The sequence below is a fragment of the Ursus maritimus genome, unplaced genomic scaffold (genome assembly GCF_017311325.1).
Source record: "Ursus maritimus isolate PB19 unplaced genomic scaffold, ASM1731132v1 scaffold_2, whole genome shotgun sequence".
NCBI lineage: Eukaryota > Metazoa > Chordata > Mammalia > Carnivora > Ursidae > Ursus > Ursus maritimus.
Window position 1 is genome coordinate 79,606,655 of NW_024424452.1, and position 13,628 is coordinate 79,620,282.

The 13,628-nt window shown below is 34.2% G+C and overlaps 1 protein-coding gene across 6 annotated transcripts in view; it reads right to left on the bottom strand.

Annotated features, from left to right (window-relative positions):
- Positions 1-13,628, bottom strand: part of COP1 (COP1 E3 ubiquitin ligase) — a 238,821-nt gene that overhangs the window by 142,020 nt on the left and 83,173 nt on the right. For all 6 annotated transcript variants that reach the window (XR_005836379.1, XM_040636243.1, XM_040636242.1 and 3 more), the window contains one exon: positions 11,253-11,310. Coding sequence is in view for 5 of the 6 variants with exons in the window: in XM_040636243.1 (XP_040492177.1) it covers positions 11,253-11,310 (58 nt within the window). In the remaining variant the exon portion in view is untranslated. The remainder of the gene's footprint in view (positions 1-11,252; positions 11,311-13,628) is intronic.

Below are 13,628 nucleotides of genomic sequence, written 5' to 3' on the forward strand. Positions count from 1 at the left end.
GATCACAAGAAAGTAAGTAAGACAACTTCTGAAGATACAACAGACATACAACCAAATAAGAAGCTGAACTCAGAGAAGTGATCTTAAAATATAATGGTGCAGAAGAGGGGAAAGACAAAGAGGACAATACTTATCTGGAGACAAATACCTAAAAAAGAAAAAACACTAAAACGAGAGAGACTGAAAAGAGAATTTGTGAACCAGAAGATAAATCTAAAGGAATTAACCAGAACTAAGGATAAAAGATATAAAGACAGAAAATCTGAAACAGAGGTTAAGAAGCATAAAAGTATAAGGCTGAAAATATGGGCACTTAGAGACCCAGAAAATTTTAACAGACTGAAGAAGAAATATTTGAAGAATTCATGTTGACAACTTTCCAGAACTGAAAACAGACATAAATACAAAGAAATTATTCCTATCAAGTAGGATAATTTAAAAGAAATCAATAATTAGACACAGTAAGGCAAAACTGTGTTTCTGTCCAAAAACAAAATGATTTTAAAATCAAACAAATAGGGGCACCTGGGTGGCTCATTCGGTTAAGCACCCGACTCTTGATTTTGGCTCACGTCATGATCTGGGGTCAAGAGATTGAGCCCCAGGTCGGGCTCTGCCCTGGATGAGAAGTCAGCTTGAGATGCTCTCTCTCCTACCTCTGCCCCCCCCCATTCATACATCCTCTCAATTTCTCCCTCTGTCTCTCTCTACCTCTCTCTCTCACATAAATAAATCTTTTTTGTTTTCAAAGACCCAATCTATTTATTTGAGAGAAAGAGAGGAAGAGCGAGAACACACGAACACAAACAGGAGGAGAGGCATAGGAAGAGAGAAAGGGAGAAGCAGACCAAGCCAACCAGGCGCCCCTAAATTAATAAATCTTGGGGAAAAAAATCAGACAAACAAAAGATAATTCACCTGACAGGCCCAACAATTAACGAGGGAAACACTGAACAGCAATAAAAGAAGCTAGGGAAGTGAACTTTGGTTATCCTCAAAAAGTTGAAAGAAAACAACTTCAATCTAAAATTCAGATCCTGACAAAACTACCCTGCAACAAAATGAGCAAAGTATTTTTTCATGTGAATGAGAACAAAGACTACTGCCTATAAGCCATTTCTAAAAAACGTGTGAAATTGTGTGCTTCAAAAATTCAGTAAACAAACTGGAAGGACTGAAACAAAATAAAAAGAAGAAAACCTGTAATCAATAAGTAATTTTAAATACTATTTGTAACATTGATTATACTATATAAATTATGGGGCTTAAGAACAAGTCAGAATAAACACACCAAAAAACGACATATAAATCAGAAGAGTGAAAAAACTGTCAATTCTGGAGCACTTGTGTTGGTCAGGAGAGTAATTAAGATATTAAATTTAATGATAAGATGCTCAATATCACTGATCATCAGGGAAATGCAAATCAAAACCACAGGAGATATCACCTCACACCTGTCAGAATGGCTGAAGTTAAAGAAGAACAAGAAGGAGGAGGAGGAGGAGGCGGAGGAGGAGGAGGAGGAGGAGGCGGCGGCGGCGGCGGCGGCGGCGGCGGCGGCGGCGGCGGCGGTGGCGGTGGCGGCGCCGAAGAAGAAAAGAAACAACAAGTGTTGGCAAGGATGTGGAGAAAAAGGAGCCCTTGTACACTGTTGATGGGAATGAAAACTGGTGCAGCCATTGTGGAAAACAGAATGGAGATTCCTCAGAAATTAAAAACAGAACTACCATATGATCCAGTAATTCCACTCCTGGGTATTTACCCAAACAATCTGAAAATACTAATTTGAAAAGATACGAGCACCCTATGTTTACTGCAGCATTACTTACAATAGCTAAACTATGGAAGCAGCCCAAGAGTCCACTGATAGATGAATGGATAAAGAAGATGTGGTGTGTATCTACACACACACACGCAAAGGAATACTAAAGAACAAAATCTTGCCATTTGCAACAACATGGATAGATCCAGAAGGTATAACAGGGTATAAAGCTAAGTAAACCAAGTCAGTCAGAGAAAGACAAATATCATATAATTTCACTCAGACGCAGAATTTAAGAAACAAAATAAATGAACAAAGAAAAAAAAAGACAAACCAAAAAACAGACTCTTAACTACAAAGAATAAACTAATGGCTACCAGAAAGGAGGAAGGTGGGGAGATGCGTGAAATAGGTGAAGGGAATTAAGACTACACTTACCACAATGAGCACTAAGTAATGTAAAAAATTGTTGAATTACTATACTGTACACCTGAAACTAATATAGCATTGTATGTCAACTATACTGCAATTAAAATTTTTTTTAAAGATGATAATAAGTTTAGATTCTGGTTAGGTGTTAAGTTTGGATCAATTTCAAGGATAACTACTAAAAGCGTAGTAACAGAATAGGTAACATTTAAAACAGTAAAATGGTGGGAGAAGGGGGTAAAAATGTAAGAGAAAAACACAAAAAGTGAGACAAACAGCAAGCATTAAAAGAGTAATAAATATAAATACTAATTACATTCATGATAGAAAGGAATTTTAAAATATAACTGTATGCTATCTGCCAAAAAACACTAAAAACATAAAGACACTAAAAATCTGGAAGTAATAACATGAAAAATAATATACCAGGCAAATTTAATCAAAGAAGAAAAAAACTCAAGATGAAAAGCATTAATGGAAATGGAAACAGCACCTGGAAATGCAAAACTTCCAACTTAATAATTGTATACCCAGTACATACATACTAGCACAGCCTCAAAAATACATAAAGCAAAAATTCGTAAAGAAATTGACAAAACCACTAACATAGCAATAGATTAACCTCATCAACTCAACTGAGAAAATGGTATAACCTAATTTAAAAGCTTAATTTAATGAATACATAAAAAACACTGTATCCAATTAGAAACATATATTCTTCTTAAGCATACATGGAACATTTACAAAATTGGCCATGTGCTGTATCACTGGATATGTTTATAATCTCAATAGGGCAGAATTTCTAAAATAAAACACAAAGGGCACTAATTGTAAAAGTGACAAATTCAATAACTCAAATTAAGAACTTCTGTTCATCAAAATCCATCATCAGAGACAAGAAGATACAAACTATAAGATGATATTCACAACATTCGCAACACCTAAGAAACAAGTTATTACTACCTTGAACATATATTAAAGCTTCCACAAGTAAATAAACAGAAGACCAATATTTAAAAAATGGGAAAAGACATGCAATGTTATTTCACAAAAACTAAAGGCCAATAAATGTAACAAGCTAGCTTTAGAGTGTCAGAAAAATAAGATATAAAACCACAACTAACTTTTCTTATCCACTGAAGCGGCAACCATTTAGTACTAATTACTGACAAGGATGTGAAGAAATAAACTCATATATTTCTGTGGTAGGAGCTTTATATTAATAAAAAGACTTTGAAAACAATTTGATATTATCACAAAATACAAAAACTACTGATGTGTCTACCCTGTCACCCTCACTTCCTCTCCTAGGTACAGAATCTAGGGAAACTCTTGAACCTCTATATCAGGAGACAGGTGCAAATATGGCCTTGATAGCAAAAACAAAAACTACAAAAACATCAAATGTATACAGACTGGACAAATGATAAATGGTGGTGCATTAAATGGAATATTATACCTTAGGGAAGATGAATCAACTATATCCACAGACATTAGGAACTAATCTTTGAAAAAACAAATCTCAAAAAACTACATATTATATCATTTTTATAAAGTCTACATATAGCCAAACCAAATAATATAGGGATACATATATGTATGGTAAAACTATTTTAAAAAATCAACACACTGATTAACAGAAATATCAGAAAAGTAGTTCTGGACATGAGGTAGGGTGATGGAATTTGTTAGAAGCACAGGGGTAACTTGAATGGTTCTAGTAATTAATATTAAGAGCTCAGTTCATAGAGTTTCTTTTACTGTAATTCTGCTTCTATTTACATATTCATGAAATATACTCCTTTTTACGTACCAACATAATTCTTTTAAATTTTGAGGGGAAGAATCTGGATTTTTTTTTTAAGATTTTATTTATTTGTTAGCCAGAGAGAGAGAGAGAGAGAGCACACAGGGGAAGCAGAGAGGGAGAAGCAGGCTCCCCGCTGAGCAAGGAGCCCAATGTGGGACTCTATCTCAGGACCCCAGGATCATGACCTGGGCCCAAGGCAGATGCTTAACAGACTGAGCCACCCACCTGTCCCCAAGAATCTGGATTTTTTAAAAAAAGTGATCTGCTCAATGGAAACACAGAATAGATTTTAGTCTGAAACATGAGAATGATTACAATAAAAAAAATTAAGAATGTAACAAAGAAGCAGTCAAAAACACTACTTGTTTGCCTTCCAGGTTTTATACCAACTTTTTTTCACAATTATTTTGCTATTTACACTTAGCTTTTCTTGAATTTATTTTTTCAGTGCAATTCCTTTCTAACCCATCCAAAATCTGGTTGCTTCATAATTCTTGGTAAAAATACATCACTTAGGGGCGCCTGGGTGGCATAGCGGTTAAGCATCTGCCTTCGGCTCAGGGCGTGATCCCGGCGTTATGGGATCGAGCCCCACATCAGGCTCTTCCGCTATGAGCCTGCTTCTTCCTCTCCCACTCCCCCTGCTTGTGTTCCCTCTCTCGCTGGCTGTCTCTATCTCTGTCGAATAAATAAATAAAATCTTAAAAAAAAAAAAATCACTTAGCTCATTGCCATATGTTAATTATTAAATTTACAAATAACATTAATAGAAATGAACAGAAATACACTAATTGGGAAGGGATAGATATCTGAAAATATGAATTGGTTGTAGATAATCTACAAGGCCAATCATCAGAATGAACATATTCGGGATAAGGTCTAGATCTATAGGTAGGAAATAAATATGGCTAAAAATCAAAAGGAAATTGTCATTACTTGTGTTGATCGAGATTACTTCTAAATAAAAATGGCCATATTTACCAAATGTCTGACTTATTTCATTTAACATACTAACTTTTAGATCTATCCACATTGTAGTAAATACCAAGATTTTTTCTGTTATATGGCTGAATAATACACCATTGTGTATATATACACATCTTCACTATCCATTCATCCATTAAAGGACAGATGCCGAAATATAGAGACATGTTTTTTATAAATGTATGTTTTATACATATATGTAATACATACGACTATAAATATTATGTATTACATACTGAGCAGCATAGATTAATCTCAGCTAGTCTGGACTGCCCACATGGTTATCTCTAGACTCTTGCCTACATTATGGAATGTATTCACTAAATAAAGGAAAATGATATTCTGTAACCTAAGTCAGTGAATTGTTTTGGAGCAAAATGTATTAGTCTGTCAGCACTGTTTAGTAATAATCAATGAATTTATGATTTGTACGTGGTTTCAGTGGAGTCTTTAAAAGCTGGTCATGTAACTAGAATGTACTGACTATGTGACTAACTTAAAATAAGAGATCCTGACCACAAGCCAACTTTGGATTCCTATTACTTAGGTACTTGAGACACAAGCCAGTAGTAGTTCTAAACCTAGAGACAAAGCAGTTCCTGTGTGACCCAGTGTGGAAGGACAAAAAAGCCTGGGACCTAAAATCGCCAGAACCCTTTCAATGAGTATCCTCCTTCTGCTTGGCTGTATAGTACCCACTGCCTTTAATCAAGCCATTCCAGAAGTATAAACTATTTGACTCCTGTGAGTCCTTTCATTAATCAAGCACTTAAGGTGATTAATATATAATTAATGTATATATATCCGTATAGATAACACAACACATATTATATATACACACACATATGTCTCCTAGCTCTCTCTGTCCCCTGAAAACGCTTACAAGCACTGACACTCGAGGACCAATGAGCACACTTAAAACCCAAATCTTGGTTTTTAAATAACATTCTCCATTATAAGAAAATAGGGCTTCGTGGATACATCGCTGATTCTAGGACTGGGGCAAGGTGATGCTGGAACACCTTATTGTCTAAGAATGTAAGAAGGTACTTAAAGAATGATAAGAACATGTCAAAAGAACGTGGAAATAACTTCAAAGAGTTCAAACTAGCCAAATATGGGACAATTTGTTGATTTATAGTTCAAAAATGGTTCTGTGGGGCACCTGGGTGGCTCAGTCAGTTAAGCATCTCCCTCTGGGCTCCTTGATCAGTGGGGAGCCTGCTTCTCTCTCTCCCTCTGCCTGCCATTCCCCCTGCTTATGCGCTCATGCTCGCTCGCTCTCTCTCTCTCTCAATCTCTCCCTGTCAAATAAATAAATAAAATCTTTTTTAAAAATTTTATTTAAGAGTAATAAAATCCTATAGCTGTACCATAGCTTCTCTAGGCATTCTACTATGATTGGGAGTATTTATTTTCCCCAAATTTTTACCTACATAAGTAATACTGGCATATAATCTTTACACAGTACTTTGAATCATTTCTTACAACAAATTTCTAGCTGTATAATGATCAACTCACATTTTTAGCTTTCGTCTTATGTATACATTGCCAAATGTTCTTCCTGGAAGACTACCAGCTCTCTTCCCTTCCCTTTCCCTCTCCCAAACTCACGCACAACCACACACAGCAAACAGCATTTCCAATTTTGAAAATTCCTGAGCCATATCAATTAGGTGACTCCTTTGGAACCTTATATTACTTCATATTTTGCTTTTATTATTTGGGAAGGTGAGTATTATTTCATATGTGACCTGGCCATTTGAATTTTCACTTTTTCTGAATTTTTACTTTTTTTGAATTTTCAATTTTTTTTACCCTTTTCTTTTTTACCCTATTTGGAGCTTTCATCAAAAGGACGAAATGGATATAAAAAGCTTTCATTTTTTTGAAGCAATTAATCCAGTTATCTATCATACTTAAAATACCTTTCCTAGTTTCTTAAAATGCTGTTCATTGTTAAAATTGTTTATGTAAGATGCAGGCTTCTTTCTTAATTTCTACAGTCCTATTATTCTTTACATCATTATTTAGCTGATTTAGACTCTCACAGTAAGTGGTTTTCCACAAATAGTTTACTTAATCCCCACTTTCCACACTGATCTGCATAATCACCTTTACGACAGGCTAATAAATTCTTCATTACCTTTCAGTTCGATTTTAAATTTTATTGTGCTCCTTTTGTTACAGCAGTGTTAGAATACATTTTAATAATTTATTAGGTAAATGCCCTTGTGATTATTACACCTCTGAATCATTCATCCTACTAATGAACTTTAAAGTCAGTTGGTCACACATCCTGCACTCTTAAAAAATAATGAGTTTTTTTATGGAATCTCATTAAATTAATAGTTATGGCAACTGGTCTACTCAAATTGTTCTATAATTGCTATAATCTCAATATTTTTAATTTTTCTTGAAAATCATGTATTTCATTAAGACTCATTTTAATAGTATGCATAAGTACTGTCTAAATTATTTTAATCTACTACATATTATAAGTCAATTTCAATTGTATATTGAAACATTTTATATGAGGTCTTTTTTATTTGTCCCTCTACACTCATCATCTTAAGATTTTCCCAGCTTCAGGGCACCTGGGTGGCTCAGTTAGTTAAGCGTCCACTCTTGGTTTTGGCTGGGGTTATGATCACAAGATCATGAGACTGAGCCCCACATCAGCTCCACACTCAGCATGGAGTCTGCTTGGGATTCTCCCACCCTCTCCCTCTGCCCCTTCTGCTTGTGCTCTCTCTCTACCGCTCTCTAAAATAAATGGACAAATCTTTAAAAAAAATAAATAAATAAATGTATATCCTTTGATGCAAAGAATAAAGTCAGACAAGTACCTATTCAACCAACTTTAACTGATCTCACTCAAAAAAACAAAACACAAAATCTTTATAATGGCCTAAGAAAGTCATGCACCAAGTGGCCTCCATTAAGTTTTATCTCATTTCTACTTTTCTCCCCCTTGATTTCTCCTCTCCAGACATGACAGACTTCTAAACTATGTCAGGCACGTTCTTACCTCAGGGCTCACTGACTATTTAACCCTCTGCCCAGAATTTGGGAATCCCAGCGATACTCACATGGGCTTGCTCCCTCACCTCCACTTTGTTCAAAGGTAGTCTACTTTTATGACTATTAGTATCTCTCCTAATAGATTGAAGGCTTGGTTACAGCAGAGATCTTCGTTTTGTGTTTGTTCAATCATGAATCCCCAGAGCCAGTAACAGTGCCTGGTAAACAGCAGGTACTCCAAAATATAAATACACAAATAATTTTAAAATTTTTTTTAAAATCTGTTGGTTGAATAAATGGGTATTTAAAAGCATAGGCTCTGAAGCCATAATGCCTGAGTTAAAATCTCAGCACCCTCCTCTTACTAATTATATTACCTTGAGCAGCCTCCTTAACTTCCGAGTGCCACAGTTTTCTCCTCAATAAAATAAAAAATAATAGTAATAGTATTTATCTCATAGGGAAGTTTGGAGAATTAAAGTAGTTAATACATGTAAAGTACTTTAATTCTTTAATGTTCATGAAAAGTAAACGTAAAATAATGACGACTGAGGACTATTATTACTACTTTAATTCATTCTTGAGGTATACTTCAAAATCTTCCACCATGTTTAAGTTTTAATGAATTTTCCAAAACTTTGTATCAATTTTTGCTTTATATAAACTCCAATGCTTATACTATGTCACACAAATTATTAGTACTGTGGGGAACTATACCTTTTCTTAATGTGAAAAATGTTACCTGTCTTTTATGCTTTTCTCCTTGAGTCCTATTTTGGTATGTACTTTTCTTTCTTTTGTTGTTGTCTCAGTTTTTGTTTTTGCTATATTCTTTAGTATTCTTACATTTGACAGGCTTATTATCCTCAACTATTATTTTCAACCCTTTTTGTGTCAATTTGCTTTAGATCCATCTGTTCTAAAGAATATAGCTAGAAATGAAGGGTAAGCCCTCAGCACAATATGTCCTATCAGTTCTATCCCATAAACACTAGTAGGATTTCCTCCTCAACAACTTCCCTGTCCTCCAGCAGATGCTAAGGTTAGAGTCTTCCAGAAGACCCAGGCTTTGTCATCCTTGTGCACACTTTCACTCTGTACACTGTGACTCTCATGTTAGGCAGCCTTCCTAAGTATTTTTTTAATCCTCTATAAATTCTTTTAAGTTTTCAGTGTTAGGATAGTAATAGGTCAATGGGATTTCTTGTGAGTGAAGGCTGGAGAGATATTAACACACTGATTAACTCAGTATAGTATCTCAAACCAGAAATCTCCTTTATTACATGATAATAGTAAATGCTGCTCTAAAAATTAAAAGAAAACAAAACAAACCACTATTCTTATTACTTTTCTTTTTCACTCAGATTCAACTTCTATTGTTTCTAGCTCACTGCTAGAAATTCAAATAAATATTATGTAAATGGCAAAAACAGAAAAACCTTTTCTTGTTCCTCTATGAAGAGACTGTCAATGCCCTGCAGCCAAAGACCAATAGAAACACACACCTATAGTTGAACAAGTTTTAATTACTGCTCACTGTAACAAATAATACAACACACTATGGGTAAGAGAGAGGTATCTCAGTTAAGAGCCAACTTATAGGATACAGGCTCATGTTAAGTGTTTGGAGGAGGGCTCTGGATGGGACGCTGTCAAGAAGTGGGGGTAATTCTGTGATTATCTTAATAATTCTTACCTAGAGGGACAGAACACTACAGTAAAACTAAAGTTGTAAATCATAAAGCAACAGCAACTGCTCATATTAGCCAGGACAGAAACGTCTTTGGTATTTTGGGGGGCTTACACAGTGACTTTGTTTTTATATGTGCTTATTAGACAGTTTATGAAGTGACCTTGTATTTGCTTTACTTCATTGCAGTCACAGAGTGGATTTATCTGATGTTGATGTTTTGTGAAATTATAGTCAAAAAGAAAACAGCAAGGTCCAGCTGTGAATAGAAAGCCTGTTTCCAGATTCGAAGACTGCTTTTCCCTCTCAAGTTTTTAAGATACATTTCAACTTAATGCTTTAAAATTTCTCCTGATATATCCCATTATGTCTTATAAAAACAAGATCTGGTGTTTTCACTGTTGTTCAGAAATAGATGCAAACCAATCTACAATCTATTAAAAAATAGGCCAAATACATGCATGCATATGAAGGTAACCTAAAATGTTTAGCGTAGTTATACCAACTAACCATGAAAGTAATAGAAGTGGTCATCTAAGTAGGGGGAAAAAGAAAACACAAACAAAAGCTGCATGATCCAAAAGAATTCTCTTTTTACTTTGATAAAAATAACCACACTACATATAGCGTGAATATATAAATGAACATGCATATAAAAACACCTCACTGTTTCCCTCTTACTATGAAGGATAATATTAGGACAATTTCTACAATCTGAATAAGATACAGAGATTAGATAATAGCACTGTATCCATGTTAACTTTCTGAATTTTAAAATTATATTGTGATTACAGAAGACAATACCCTTGTTTTTAAGGAAACACACACTAAAGTATTTAGAGGTAAAGGATCATGTCTATACCTAACTCAAACAATCCAGAGAAGAAAATGTATGTGTACATAAGCAAAAGAGAGAATGAGAATGAACAAACAAATGTGATCAGATGTTAACTTCTGGACAATCTAGATAAAAGATATAAAGGAATTCCTTTTACCATTTTAGTTACTTTTCTCTAAGTCTGAAATTATTTCAATATAAAAGTCAAAAAAAATTTTTTTTAAAAGTCCAGCCTCAAAATTAGATTTGACAAAACATCAGCATCCTCAAGTTAAAGATGGAGAAAGTTAAAGTCAAAACAATCATACAATTAATTAGAAGAGAGGTGAAGCTGAAGTCTTTTTTACTCAAATCTATAGTTTACTTCCCACAGAAAAGCTTAACATTTCAACATGACGAGTAATTCATCAACAGATTATAAAGATCCCTGAGAAAAACAATCTGCTGATTGATTATTCATAATTTCATCTTACAGTATTTCCTTCCTTTCAAGGTCTGATGTTACTAGTATTTAAAAAAAAATTTTTTTTTGACTCATCATTGATGAGCATATAAATAGTTGTTTATGCATGAGAACTAAGTACTGATCAATGCCACAGCACTTAAGACAGTTATGTTTGTGACAGGACATTCCAGTAAACTAATCTATGATTTTAAAACTCAGGTGATTATACTCATCGTACCATGAAAACATACTGCTAAATATATCATTTACCTGAGAACTGCCACTGAAACCAGGAGGCTGGCTGTATTCTGTGGAATCAATAATACTACTGCAAAATGAAGAAAGAAAAATATGATTTCAGTGTTTATATTATTCTAGCAACAGAAAAGGTAAATCTAAACTACATCATATCTAAATCCAATATTTCTAATTTCTAAGCAAAAAAAATATTTATTGCCAATAATTTAATTAGATTATCAAATAAATGCATAACCCATAATCAAAAAAGTCAGCAAATATTTAAACAATTTACAAACCCTTCACCCCACCACCTTAAACAAACACACTATGAATGAATATCAATAGGCAATAATCACAAAACATGTGTATACAGAAATGTATCTGCTTCAAATTCATTTTCAGATAGGAACACTATTTAAGGAAAAAAAGACTTAAGAGTATTAGGAAAAGAGCACAAGCAAGCAATCAAAGCTACAGTTAAGAGATCCTATTATACCACTAAAGAGCTATATGTCCTCAGACACATACTTTATAACCATTCCATTTCCTCATCTTCAAAGTGAGATCAGTGGGGACTCTCTCTAGATTATCTAGAGTCCCTTCCAGGTCGAAAATGTTATGATAATCATCTTATGTGAAGGAAAACTACCAAAGCAATGGAATAAATGGTAAAATACCAATAATCTTTTTTTCACAATCAAATACCTATACGCAGGTTTCTGTGCCCAATCAAAAACATAATCTGCTTTCTGCATTGGTCCTTTTTACTTGGTTGTACCTTCTGTGCATTTTCCAACCTAAGTCTAGAAAAATCTCTGAAACTATCTTTTTCTTCCTAATAGTTCTATCTTCACCATGCCTATATTCTTCTTCTCATCTTTAAATAAATTAGCCTATGAAGACCATTAACACCTGAAAATGGCAAAACATGTATCAACCATGATAAACCACAGTTATTTCCATTTTTAAAAATTTTCCTTCCCTATTACCACTATAAAAATTATATTGTCTACCCTAATGAAATTTACGCAAGTGAAGGTACTGATTAAGACAGCTGTCTATACGTAAAATCATTCTTTACTTTAGTATTCAAATAACCTCAAAAGTTATAACATGAGAAGCATTCTTAAAGGTACACAGAGTGGGTTTGAATTTTACCCTTGAGCAGCTAAATGACTCTGAGCAAGTGATTAATCTTATTTGGCCTCTAGTTTCTCCATCCATTAAATAAGTAAGAGACTTCAGAGAGGTGTGAAATTTAAATAACTATGTTCTGAGCATATTTCCAAAAAAATGGTAAACATTCAATAAACTTTACCCTCTAGTAATACAAAATTAGTCAATAACATACAACCACACATTTAAAAAAAGTAACAACAAATCAGATGGAACTGTCCTCACAACAGTCTTTAAAAAAAAACCACAACACATATTAAAAGATCTTAATTCCTTGTGTTTGTAACTGTTCCTACAGTAAGGCTCAATTATACAAGAAAGAGCCTTCAAAGCACTTACGCTACAAATTAAAGAATTAACACAATCTTGTAATGGGTTGCTTTTGATGAAATATAACCAATGATCATGTCTTTGCACAGAGTCATGCACCGCATGACTGGATCATGTGCTAATTTTAGCGTACTCCATCTAGGACTCACAGGGCTAAAAATGAAAAAAACATGCATTCAAAATCTCTCTGTTCGGGGCACCTGGATGGCTCAGTCTGTTAAGCGTCTACCTTTGGCTCAGGTCGTGATCCCAGGGTCCTGGGATCAAGCTCAGGCGTCAGGCTCCCTGCTTAGAAGGAAGTCTGCTTCTCCCTCTCACTCTGCTTCTGCCCCTCTCTCACTCTCTCTCAAATCAATAAATAAATATCTTTATAAAAAAACAAAATCTCTCTGTTCCTTTCACTAATGAAATCTAATCCCCTAGCATTTTTATAAACATTAATAAAATTATGTAGCTGCATATTTAGAGGTCAGTAGAACAGAGCATTTCTAGATATTATTTTTATGGTATTGTAATTCAAATTTGATTGCAAGCCTGAATAATGATATTGATATATCAGCGTCTACAGTAAGATAACACTACATGTCAAATACATATTTTTAAAAATACCCGTCAATTTATAAAAGATATTGAAATTACAGGTTTTAAATGGTATTTTATTAATAATGACTGCAGAGTTTGAAATTTATGTTCTATCACATCTTAATCTTATTCACTAGGAAAAATTTATTGATGCATACAAGGATTACAACAGAAGAAATCTGAGAAACAAACCTCTTTAATTCTTCTGTATAAAATGTGTGTGTATACAAAGTAACGTTAAGTAGAAGAAAATATTAAAAAGCACTGACAGTCTGGGTCCTCTTGATTCTGGCGCTATACCACTTCTTAACTCTAAGT